The sequence below is a fragment of the Numida meleagris genome, chromosome 4 (assembly GCF_002078875.1).
Source record: "Numida meleagris isolate 19003 breed g44 Domestic line chromosome 4, NumMel1.0, whole genome shotgun sequence".
NCBI lineage: Eukaryota > Metazoa > Chordata > Aves > Galliformes > Numididae > Numida > Numida meleagris.
In genome coordinates, this window is record NC_034412.1 from 92,355,490 (window position 1) to 92,367,640 (window position 12,151).

Below are 12,151 nucleotides of genomic sequence, written 5' to 3' on the forward strand. Positions count from 1 at the left end.
AAGTGACCGGAGGCTTTCAGTCCAGAGAACTAAAACAGCAAGGGGCAAAACAGTTTGTTGCATTGCTTCATCTTTTCGTTCTGCCTTCCACTTGAGTATTGCACCACTTCTTTAGTCGGTGTGCTTACTGGATTTCAAGGAGGGCGGGCAGGGTGACTTTGGGGAAAACCCAGTGACTGCTGAGCGCTGCTGCCACGTTCCAAACCTGATCTGCACCTTCAGATCCCCTGTGTCCCTATGAGCCTGCTTCTCTAGCTGAACAGCCGAGGTCTCTTGGATGTTTTCTCTTTATTTCTTAAGACAAATAAATAACCATTTCAGAAAAGGCTTTGAAATGCTACTTGAAGCATATCTGTAAGCCCAGGGTGGATGTTGTCAAACCACGGTGTTTGATGGCTTTTAATGTGTCCTTTCTTTTGTGTTGGAGTAGCATTAACTTCATCCATGAACTGTTTGATCTTGAGTTCAGATGTTGTTGCGTCTTGGGGTAGGTATGACCCAGTTCATATCAGTTCAAAGAAGCATCAGAATGCCTGAGTCCTTCAGTTTAGAAGTCAAAGCCAGTGGAACTATCCACGTTTCTTGAATGTGAAATTGTCAGAGCCTGAAAATTGCTGTTCTCTTTGTGACATCGGTTGCCAACGTTTTCTTGCCGCTCATAGCGGTGTCGTGAGCACGCGTTGTCATCAGATGTCAACTTCTCTCTAGAGTGCTTAGTAAAAAGGTTCCTGAAAACGTGGATGTAACTCCTGATTTTTTTTTCTTTAAGAAGCTACTAACAATACAGATCTCCTCCTGACTATTGGAATTGCTCCCGAGCATCTCTTATTCAAACTTTGCTGTAGAAAATGGATTGGTTTTAATTAATTAATTAATTGGTTTAAATAATGTTTATGTTCTGATTTCTTCTGTGAGCTGTAGTTTGTTCTAGGTGAAGCTTGTATTGTCGCTTCCTCTGCATATGATCCTTAGTAGATACACGGTTTTCAAATGATGTTAACCTGATAGTTTTTGCATGAATAAAAAGATCTTTAGGAAATCTACCTTACTGCCTAGACCCAAAACACCAATTTCTTTAAGTTTTTTTTAAACAAGCAGTATATTAAGCATGTCTAGCACTTAGGACAAGTACATTTAGCAGTGTCCTTTGCAACTGCTGTGTCAAACTATTGACGTGTGGTGCACATGTGTGCAATACAGGCATTGACTCATTGGCGGGAATGTGAGCTCATGAAACATTTGAGGTGATGTCTTTCTCTTTCTTCCCTGCTCTCTTCATAGGTTGCAGTTCAATAAGCATGGGATACTGCGTGAGGAAGGCTTCTTAACTCCCAATAAGTATGACCCTGAGGCTATTAGCCTGTGGCTGCCTTTATCAAAAAACGTTGTAGGCCTGGATCTCGACACAGCGAAGTATATCCTAGCCAACATTGGAGACCACTTTTGTCAGCTGGTAATATCTGAAAAGGAAGTTATGTCCACAATTGAACCACACAGTAAGATCACTTTGTATTAAATCACCCCTACCTTAATAACTCCTTGTGAAACTTGAAGCTTTTGACCTGTGTGAAAATACGTTGTAAGCGTTTGGAAATGTCGTCGCAGTCTTCAGTGTTGCCCTCTGTGCTCAGAGGAAGATTAAGATCCAGCATGAACTAGTTTTAACAGCTTTTTGGTTATGGAGGGGAACATAATTCTTTCATGTTTGTCAGAGTAATTCTCAATTTATAGAGTTCTATTTCCTGTTGAAGGGAAAGTGTAGTTCTGTTATGAAATGAAGTGTCTTTAAGAAAAGGCTAAAACAACAGGCAGCTGACAGCGATCTGTTTTTAATATGTAAGTAAAATTATTCTTTCCTGTTGATTCTGGTAGATTGTTTTGCTGTTATTTTATTTGTGCACTAGACCGAATGCTACCTGTAAAGTCAGTAAATAAATGTTTCTTTTCCCTCCATCCAAAATGGATCAGTTTCCAGTAGGCCTGCTTCAGGAAGCTCTGCACACAGCCCTACTGGGGTTTGCCCAGAGGTGTTACTGGTGGGGTAACTGGCTGCAGAGCTCCATCAGTGCCAACAAGGCAAAGCTTGCATCATAGGACGTAGGTTTTTGGCCACAACTGAACATGAACAACTAAATGGGAGGCGTTGTGAACTTGTGTAATTGCTTCTCGAAATAGAATGGCTCTTAAAATAATGATGGTTTCGTTTTGGATTATAACTACATGACAGAAGCAGTACAGCTTAGAAAAGTGTCTACCCGATGTCTTGTTCATTCTGAGTAGTATTGACTTTATATAGGGATCATGTTGGTTTACCAGTCATTGCAAGGTATTGAATAGAAGGAGAAAAGCTTAATTGGACTGACCACCTTTCAGAAGCAGGAAGGAAGACTTGTTAAATATTTCAGAAATGCTTGCTGTGAGGTCCTGCCCTGAAGTACTTGGAATCTGCAAGCTCTGTATTTCATTTCAACTAGAACACATCCCGGCCTGTGAAGCCAAAGTATTGAGAGCTAGAGAAGGATACAGGCTAGAATATCAAAACAACTTCAGAAGGTTGAAATTTCGGAGGGGGGGGGGGGGATTCATGAAACTAAGAATGTGTGGTTTTTTGTTGTTTTTTTTTTTAATAGCAGAGAAAGCATCTAGTAGCATACCTATAAAGCCCACATGTCAGCATGTCTGTTCTGGAGTTGGTTTCAAAGGAGCTATTGAATTCTCTCTTTGCTTGTTTATAACCCTGGCTGTTAAAAGTAAGGGAACTCAATTTCATGAAAATGGAAATGTTTTTAAAGCCCTGGGTAGGAAGGCAATATTTTAGAGTCTAGATACTCTCTTTCCTTTAAACAGCTCAGTGAAAGAGTGCTCACTTAGTTGGCATAGGAAAAAGCTACCACCTAGAGTTGAAGTTGTGGTAAACTTTCCTTGGCAGGGTTCAGTTCAAATTATACCTTTTCCTAAAAACTCTGGCTCTGACAAACTGATCTCTGCCAAAATGTAAGTTTGTTTGATAGCACTCACTGAGGAACGGCGTCTGAATGCTTTTGCACTCCGTAGTGTATCTTGGTGAGCCCCTTCTTTCTGGACCCCCAGGTGTGAGGCAGGAAGAGTGACTGTGAAGAAAGAGTTTGCTGGTGCTCAGCAATAGAGGAGCTAGTGCCAGGGAAGTGCTTTGGGCAAGTCTGTGTTAGGTAGAGCCTGAGGACAGACAATTGGAAGGGGGAAAATGATTTGAGGGAGTGACTTGGAGAGTGAGAAGGTGAAATATTATGGGTACGTGAGAACCTAACCAGCGATGGTCAGTTGCACAAATCAGAACTCTTCTGATGCACACCTGTAACGTAGAAAACTTCCTAAAAAAGAAGAGTAGGGGACAAATCCAAGCTGACTGTAGCATGTTAAGCATTAAGCCTAGCTTGCTAATAGCAACTTAAGGATTCTTTAGGGCAGCTGTACAATTTCCACTTAAGGGAGTGTCAACAGTGTGCATGTTAACGTGGTCAAATGCGTATCAGGAGTAATAGGTGTAGTCAGAGCTGCACAAGAGAAAGCAAAATGATCTTGATAGTTCAGACCATTTTAGATGTGCTTCTTCTGAATCTGTCTGCAAAGGCTTGGTTTGGAGTTCCAGTAGAGAACAAGACCGAGCCTTTCTTGTATCAAAGCATTCAGCATTTAGTTTCTTAATTTAAACTAACACTTCATAGAATCATACAATTAGCTAGGTGGGAAAAGACCTACAAGATCATCCAGTCCAACCATCCACCTACCACCAATAACCCCACTAACCCATGTCTCTCAACACTATAGCTAAATGTTTCTTGAACACCTCCAGGGACGGTGACTCAACCGCCTCCCTGGGCCTATTCTGTCAATTCCCACAGGACAGGTAGCCTGGAAGCGTGCAGTTCGTGGAGTGCGAGAGATGTGCGACGTGTGTGACACCACAATCTTCAACCTCCACTGGGTCTGCTCCAAGTGCGGCTTTGGCGTGTGTGTCGATTGCTACAGGATGAGGAAGAAAGGCATCCACGAAGGTGGGAGTGCGTATTGCTTCAAACAAAGGGGGAGTGGGAAGAACCTGTGCTTTGAATGTACAATGCAGCTTACAACTTGTAAGAACAACTTATTAAAAACAAGGCGACGATTGTGTTTTACAGACGATGACTCGGATACTTTCTCCTGGTTTAAATGCGTGAAGGGGCAGGAGCATGAACCAGAGAATCTGATGCCTACACAAATAATTCCTGGAAGAGGTACTTAAATAATTGACTGGCGAAGGAAGAAAAGTTGTAGCCTTTTGCTGTCTTTTCTATGCTGTTGGTATTGTGCTAAGTAGCTTTTTTTAATTTTAATGTTAGTCAAAGCTTAATTTTATTGTCAACAGGTTTGAATGCATGAACTGGAACAGCTTGTGTGTTTGCTACTGTTTCATTATCTTGACCTTTACAAACAAGTAGTGAAATGCAGTGTTTAGAGATGAACTTTACAATTGTTCAACTGAGTAGTATACACAACTTCTTTAAAACTTGCTGAATGTCCTAATTAAGTAAGCTCATTAAGAATTACTCTTTTTTTCCTTCAGCACTCTATGATGTTGGTGATATTGTTCACTCTGTAAGGACAAAATGGGGAATAAAGGCAAACTGCCCCTGTGCAAATAAACAGTTCAAGGCGCTGTCAAAGCCAACTCTAAAGGAGGATTCAAAACAGGTATTGCTGTGTTGTCTCTCCCTGCTGTCTGTGCTGCTGAAATACTCATAGGTTTGCCTCAGCCTACCCGTGTTTGAAGCCAGTGGCAACTGACACAGGCATGCCAGTCCTGACCACTGCTGGATTTTTGTTTGGTGTTCACTTTTGGGGGAAGTCTTATTTGGCCCTTTTGCCAACTGGTAACGTGATGAGTGACCTACTCTTGAAAAGTGTTTGTGAGTTTGGTTCTGAGTATTCTGGCTGTTTCCCCATTTCCTCAGTAAAAACATGGGATTAAACTAGGAGGACTTTAAGGAGTCTTAACGACAAAGATGGGGGTAATGTCTGGGGGTGCAGGCTAGCCCTTGTGTCCTGGAGATGTAGTATGTGCAGCACCTGAAAGAAGTAGTAGGGTAGGAAAGTACTGAATGCATAGAAGAGCTGAATATGGATAAAGTTGCAAGGACTAGAGCAGTGTGGAGGAGCACTGCTTTCTCTAGGATCCTGGTGGGAACTTTGTTGCTTGTTTTATTAACAAACAAGCAGAAAAACACCATAGAGTTTGGGTTGGCTTAGTGATTTACCTCAGTAACTAATCTTAATTGCTGTGGAAAGAGTGAGAAGGCTTTCATGTAGTGGATGGTGATTTGTAAACAGTTGTAGTATTTTCTAACTTTCCAAAATACGTGCACGTTAATGGCCTAGTTTTGCAGCATTAGAAGGAAGCAGTGTATTTTATATATGCTTATTCATAAACTTATTTTGAGAATAAATACATCTTGTGTCCAAGAAGCAGGCTGAACTTCATTTTTGCCTGGTAGTCCACAGAAGAGGTGTGGAATATTGTCAAGTATTAAGAGCAAGGAAGATGGCTATGTAGTGAAAAAGTCAGCATGTGACTGACCTCGCTTGGGTCTTCTGTTTCTCAGAATGTCCCATGTGGCTCTGGACAAACAGCTGCATTGAAATTCCTCTATTTCTGTAAAATAAGAAACTTTTGTTCTGTATTGTGGCACAGTGGGGATAACTTTTAATAAAGTTTGAGGCATTTTATACTATGTCATGTTCGGAATTCTCACCAAGCATCAGCAGTCATTAAGATGTGGTATAAAGAATGTGGCAATAATAAATACATACAGTAACTTCTTGTTTGGATAATCTTTGAGCAGGAAGGAGTAATATAGCCAGCCGTGCAGAAATTCCAGGCCAAAGCAGTAGTTCTGGTTAGCCTGCTAACAGCAGCTCCGAATAAATAGGTAACTCAGCTGTCTAGGAGATGTACCGGGGTTCTGTGCTTGGGTTCTGCTGCCCAGGCTGGAGCTGCATTCACATGCAGTTGTATTTTAGAGCTAGTAGATTTTTGCAACTTGGAGATGAAAATTGAGGTGCTCTTCCTACGTGTTTTAAGCTAGCAAGCTAGACCTCCAGCTTAGTCCTGAATGTAAGCTATTACTAGAATAGCAAGAGAGCAGCTGTTAAAATTGTAGCTGGTTCCCAAAGCAATCCCAGAAAGTGCATGTGGGAAACAGCTTTCTTTGGTTATCATGAAGATGGATGGACTCTGTAAGCTCTTGAAGTTGGGAAATCCTGGTTTCTCCTGGCTCTCTCTCCAGTACTGAGATGCAGTGCTGACCTCTTGTGGAGATTAGGTTACTTAAAGGAGGGCCCCACTAAAACATTGCTTGTTCATGCTTGTTTCCCCTTCTTGAGTAGTGTGTTTATATTTAATCAGGTTCTCACTTTGTGTTTTCCAGAATTTGGTACCTGGAGAGAGGACCAGCCTTCAGCAAAACAACTTAGTCCTGAGCCCACCAGTCCCTACACATGATCCTCCTGTAAAACCAACAGCTGGAAGTAAACAAACTGCTTCCATAAATACTCCTCCTTCGTTAAGTTGGCTGTCAAATCTAACAAGTGGAAATGTGAATAAAGAAAACAAAGGTATGTGTAGAACTGGTGAAAAGCAAACCCTTTTGTGGCTGTTTGTCAGGAAAACATGTCCGTGACCCAGCAATATCTTGCTTTGAGAATGACACAGTCTGCCTACTGGAATGGAGTTCAGTGACTGTATTGCAGAGCATATGCATATTGCATGTGTGTACATATATATGAGTATCTCATATGCTTTGGATTTTATTTTAAGGGTGTGTGTTGTGGTTCAGATTAATCCTCACTTTGTTTCTTCAAACGTTTTTCTTCCCTGCAGAGAAACTGCTCGTACCCATTTCAAAGAATGAGAGCAAACCTCTTCAGACACTCCCTAGCTTAGCAAAGCCTGCTGCAGCCCTGCAGACATTCAACAGTGCAATACTAACACCTGTGAGCAACAACAACACAGGTTTCTTGAGGAATCTCCTGAATTCTTCTGGAGGAAAGGTATGTGACATTCTTGTTTCACTGGCTTGAGTTGATAGCAGGCTTGGACTGCTGTTCTCTAGCTGTGATTGACTACCACAGGCATTTGTCACAACAGCCAAAAAGGGGAGAAGGGGTTTAATTCAGTGTCTATTGCAGTGCTTTTCAGAACAGTCACTTAATGGTGCTTTCAGTGAGTCTTGCTTGAATGAGGGGCTGGGAGCCAGGTGATGAAGCTGACCAGCCTGCTCCGTGTAATGTCTGGCAGATGCATGGACTGGCATCTCCTTTAAGCAACCTCTAAACAAACCATCAAGGAACTTAGAGGTGGATCTGAGACCTCCTTCAGTGCTGGGTGACTGACTTGGACCTGGCTTGCACACCTGTTCATTTCAGATGTTCCCAGGCTCTAATTTGCTTTTAAAGATGCAACCCCGAATTGGTGGGGTAAAAGATTGTCCTTAAGGGTTCCTCGATGAAAATCCCTTCCTGTTCTTTGATATAAAGGAAGTCCTCCATGCAGCACCTTGTGGCTTTCTGCAGTATTCCTGAATTCAGAGTGGAGCTCTGTGCTGCCAGAACGCTATAGACTTTATCAGAAATGACACTGGCATTTAATGGTGACGAATTTCTAGGCAGCAGCAGTTCTTCAGAGTTCTGGTTCTCTGCATGATTGTGTGCTGAAAGTGAAAATTTTGGAAGTGGCAAATATATAAATCCATCAATATTAAATATGTCATCTTTGAATTGCAGAGGACAGTGACAAAAAAACACACCAACTGTTTTGTTCTTTCTCTTTTTCTCTTCTCTTTTTTTTTTTTTATTAAATAAACCAGACAGACAATGGACTCAAGAGTACCCCCAAAATCCTTGATGACATTTTTGCTTCCCTGGTGCAAAATAGAACTGTTACAGACATGCCTAAGAAGCCCCAAGGACTGACCATAAAGCCTACAATAATGGGCTTTGATACGCCTCATTACTGGTTATGTGATAACCGCTTGCTGTGTCTTCAAGATCCCAACAATGAAAGTAATTGGAACGTCTTCAGAGAGTGCTGGAAGCAGGGGCAGGTAGTGAACATCTCCTTTTGCCATTTTCAAGTCATGTGCTTTGCTCTCTTACTTTGAAAGGCAGGTGCATACTTACTGCAACGATAAGCAACACTAAGACTTCATTAACTATAACACCTGAACACTGAAATCCTTAGATAAAAGGATATATATGTTTTATTAAAATCAGTTTCTAAACACAGTGCTGAGCTTATGGCTCTCTATTTAAAAAAAAAAAAAAGGCTGCTATGTAGCTTGAAATAAAGAATAATTAAATGCATGGTGTAATTCCTGTCTGGCAGGCAAAGCATTCATCTTACAAAATGGGATGTTTGCAAAGTGCCTGTGTTTAAATGCTGAGTTTTGGGGGTGGTTGGAACTAGAATTTTTGATGCTTAATAATTCTTTGGGGTATCTTCTTCCTTACAGCCTGTAATGGTGTCAGGAGTACATCACAAATTAAATGCAGACCTCTGGAGACCAGAGTCCTTCAGGAAAGAGTTTGGCCAACAGGAAGTAGACCTGGTGAACTGCAGGACCAATGAAATCATCACTGGCGCAACTGTGGGGGATTTCTGGGATGGGTTTGAAGATATTTCAAGTAAGTAGTGTGAATTAGTTTAGACTGGGTAAAATATTAAGCGACAATAATCTTACTCTAGCATGAACTTTACATCCTTGAGCAGCCTGTGGCAGAATAAAAGATGCTGCAGGTCTTGTCTTTATGGGCAGTGTCTTCTTACCATGAGTGCTCGAGGGATGGTGGAGTTAGTGGAAATGTTGTCAGCTGTGTTGAGGACTCTCCCTGAGGAGCATGTTTGGCTGCTTTTTGTCTTTTGGGAAAGCATTCTGAAAAAGCTGGGGATCTTCCTAGTGAGTAGGTTCACCTGTCAGCTTTAACCCCAGCCAAGTGGAACAAAAGAGCTTGTGTGGGGTTGATGTTTGAAAGTGCCTCATCTGTTTGTATGATGCAAACTTTGGGGGTTTGGTGCTTGAGGCAAGAAGGGTGGGAGCTGGAAGGCTCGCTCACGCCTCTCATTTGTGTTACTTGAGCTTTGAATAACTTGGTTTTACCATCAGCTGGCCTCAAATGCAGAACAGTTGTCCGAGTTAAGCTGTGGGATGTGCTTGGGGAGGGGAGCCACTGAAGTCCACGCTATACCTCATCTAAAAACCTCTATGCTGTCACAGCACGCTTACCACAGCAGTAATACCTGACTGTGGTGTCAACTGAACTGCTTGTCTTTGGTTCTACATGAATAGTTGCAGGAGATAACGTGGCTATAAAATAAGATCAGGATTTCATGATTATTTGCATTATGAGTTGTCCAAGCTCTTACAAACTAAGACTTGTTAACATTTGACAATAGGTCGCCTGAGGACAGAAGAAGGAGAGCCAATGGTGTTGAAGCTTAAAGATTGGCCTCCAGGAGAAGATTTCAGAGATATGATGCCTTCTCGGTATGAATTTACAAAGAAACCATTCATGTGCTATGCTCACAAAATAATAAAATGTAGAAATACTGTTACGTTCTGACACCCGCTCCATCAAAAGCTGTTGCTCGCGTGACCTGACACTAAATTGTGCTGTATTTCTTTAGGTTTGATGATTTGATGAAGAATATTCCACTGCCAGAATACACCAGGAGAGGTGGAAAGCTCAACCTCGCCTCTCGACTTCCCAACTATTTTGTGCGACCAGATTTGGGCCCTAAGATGTACAATGCCTACGGTAAGGAATTAGGCACACTACGGATCTTTCTGCCCACACACTTGAATCAAAGCTTCCTCTAATATAAAATACATCCTCCCTGTTCTTACTGTGATCAGTTGTCACTCAAAAGACACTTCAAGCTTTAAGCCTGATCATGACCAGTAGAGAGATCCTGACTTGTAAATACTGTAGCAGCTCCTGTGGAGTGAAGGAGAAACTGTTGCTGAGAATTCTTTATTCAAAACTGCTGCAGAAACCCTCTGGTAACAGTAACGTGGTGTTTGTGAATCATGCAGGCTGGGTGTAGGTGCAGACTGTTGTGTTTGTTGGCTTGTAAACTTAACAGTTGGGAAGATAGAAAGGAGATGCTGCAGGGTCCTAGGAAGGAAGGAAATTGCTGCCTGGAGGAATTTGCTGATGAAAGTAAAAGCTCTCTGGGCTTTTCAGACAGCTCTGCTTAGAGTAGCAGATTTGTCTTTATCTCACTTATCTCACTAATGTAGTGGGTGCTTTTTTTTTTTCTCTTTCAGGCTTAATAACACCAGAAGATAGAAAATACGGCACAACAAATCTCCACTTAGATGTGTCTGATGCAGCTAATGTCATGGTGTATGTGGGGATCCCCAAAGGTCAGGCTGATCAAGAAGAAGGTGAAGTTTTTCTCTTGTTCTGGAGGAACTAGTTCCCTCCAAAAAAAAAACTGCAGTCCAAATGTGGTTGGAGGAAAAGTCTTTGTAGAGTAACTGCTTGTGTTTACTCTTAACAGAAGTACTTAAAACCATACAAGATGGTGATTCTGATGAACTGACAATTAAGCGTTTCACTGAAAGTCGAGAAAAACCTGGAGCTCTGTGGCACATCTACGCTGCTAAGGATACAGAGAAGATCCGGGAGTTCCTTAAGAAGGTAGGCCATTCCATCTTCAAAACCCTTCCTGTCTGTGTAGACTTCTAAATACAAATCCTTGGGCTTTGTTTTACTTTCTTCCTGTCTCATTTTCTACAAAAACGCAGTTTAATCTCAAACTGAATCCTTAAAAACGTGCATGAGATGGTCTTTGGAAATGTCAGGCACATGTGGTTTATGAAGTCTCCCTTCTTTCATGTTCCTACACCGTGTTTTTCTTTCCATAGCTTTCAGGTTTGGATTGAGGGAAGAAGTGAAGGTTTTCAGGTGGCTTTCATGGGAGGGAAAAGGTCTGATGGAGGAAAGAGGTGATGCTGCATCAAAAAGGGCTTCTTTCTCTGTTTACCACAGGTGGTCAAGAATTCCTGGTAGTCTCAATTCTGGAACTTCTTTGCACTTAAAGTGAAAATTTCAGTGTTTAACAGGATAAATGGGATGGTCTGATGAACAACTGTTGGCCTTGTCAGCCTGACTGCTGTCTTAGACAACAGCTTGGAGAAGCTGCAGCCAATTTGGTTAAGATTTGTTCTTTGGCAATATTTTATCTGATAAAACTTGATAGTGAATTTTTTAAGCAGTGGTGATTTGATTCTCAGTCTTTTGTGGCATACTTGCCTTCGGCAGCTTCTCTATAGAGTAGAACCAAGACATTCGTCTCCTTCCAAATGAACTGGTCCTCACATTCTCCTGCCCCTCAGATTTCCCTTACAAAGTCCTCGTGCCTCCCTGCCTGGTAACTTCTGGAGCTGCGTTAGGTCAGCAAGCACCCTGACTAGTGCAGGCCTCAGGGCAGGCACCTGCTGCATGTGGCACTCACTATGTTTCCTCCAGTTACATGCTAGAGTAGTGTGAGAGCACTGATCTCACATACAAGAGAGGTTCCTTTTGTGAACATGAGTCACTTGACCCCGTTTCTTCTTCCCTCTGTAAATTGGAATTATTTCAGTGTATCATATCCACCTTTGCAGCATGTTTGTGAAGTGGAAATGAGAAACGATGCAGCCTTGACAAGCAAGAACTGGACAAAGAATCCAAACCTTTTCTTGTGTATAACTCTTATATCTGATCACGTGGCGCAAGCTGATCCATATGGCACGTGTGCATCTGCAACACCACATGCACATCTTGATTGTCCTGTAGGACTGGTATGTTGTAACAAGTCTCTTTCCCTGACTTTTCAGGTTGCTGAAGAACAAGGCCAAGAAAATCCTGTAGATCACGATCCTATTCATGATCAGAGCTGGTACTTGGACCGATCTCTAAGAAAACGCCTTCACCAGGAGTATGGAGTTCAAGGCTGGGCTATTGTACAGTTTCTAGGAGATGTAGTTTTCATTCCAGCGGGAGCTCCACACCAGGCAAGGAGCAGTGACACTGTTTGCAGCCTGACGCTTGGGCAGGCTCTGCACGCGTGGCTAATGCTTGTTTGTTCTCT

General features: G+C 42.1%; 1 protein-coding gene across 2 annotated transcripts in view; it reads left to right on the forward strand.

Annotated features, from left to right (window-relative positions):
- KDM3A (lysine demethylase 3A) overlaps positions 1 to 12,151 on the forward strand; it is a 28,542-nt gene that overhangs the window by 14,921 nt on the left and 1,470 nt on the right. For both annotated transcript variants that reach the window (XM_021396575.1, XM_021396576.1), the window contains exons 12-24: positions 1,282 to 1,496; positions 3,882 to 4,034; positions 4,158 to 4,253; positions 4,583 to 4,710; positions 6,444 to 6,630; positions 6,896 to 7,065; positions 7,881 to 8,117; positions 8,526 to 8,697; positions 9,467 to 9,557; positions 9,698 to 9,828; positions 10,341 to 10,460; positions 10,577 to 10,716; positions 11,898 to 12,074. In XM_021396575.1, the coding sequence (XP_021252250.1) occupies positions 1,282 to 1,496; positions 3,882 to 4,034; positions 4,158 to 4,253; positions 4,583 to 4,710; positions 6,444 to 6,630; positions 6,896 to 7,065; positions 7,881 to 8,117; positions 8,526 to 8,697; positions 9,467 to 9,557; positions 9,698 to 9,828; positions 10,341 to 10,460; positions 10,577 to 10,716; positions 11,898 to 12,074 (2,017 nt within the window). The remainder of the gene's footprint in view (positions 1 to 1,281; positions 1,497 to 3,881; positions 4,035 to 4,157; positions 4,254 to 4,582; positions 4,711 to 6,443; positions 6,631 to 6,895; positions 7,066 to 7,880; positions 8,118 to 8,525; positions 8,698 to 9,466; positions 9,558 to 9,697; positions 9,829 to 10,340; positions 10,461 to 10,576; positions 10,717 to 11,897; positions 12,075 to 12,151) is intronic.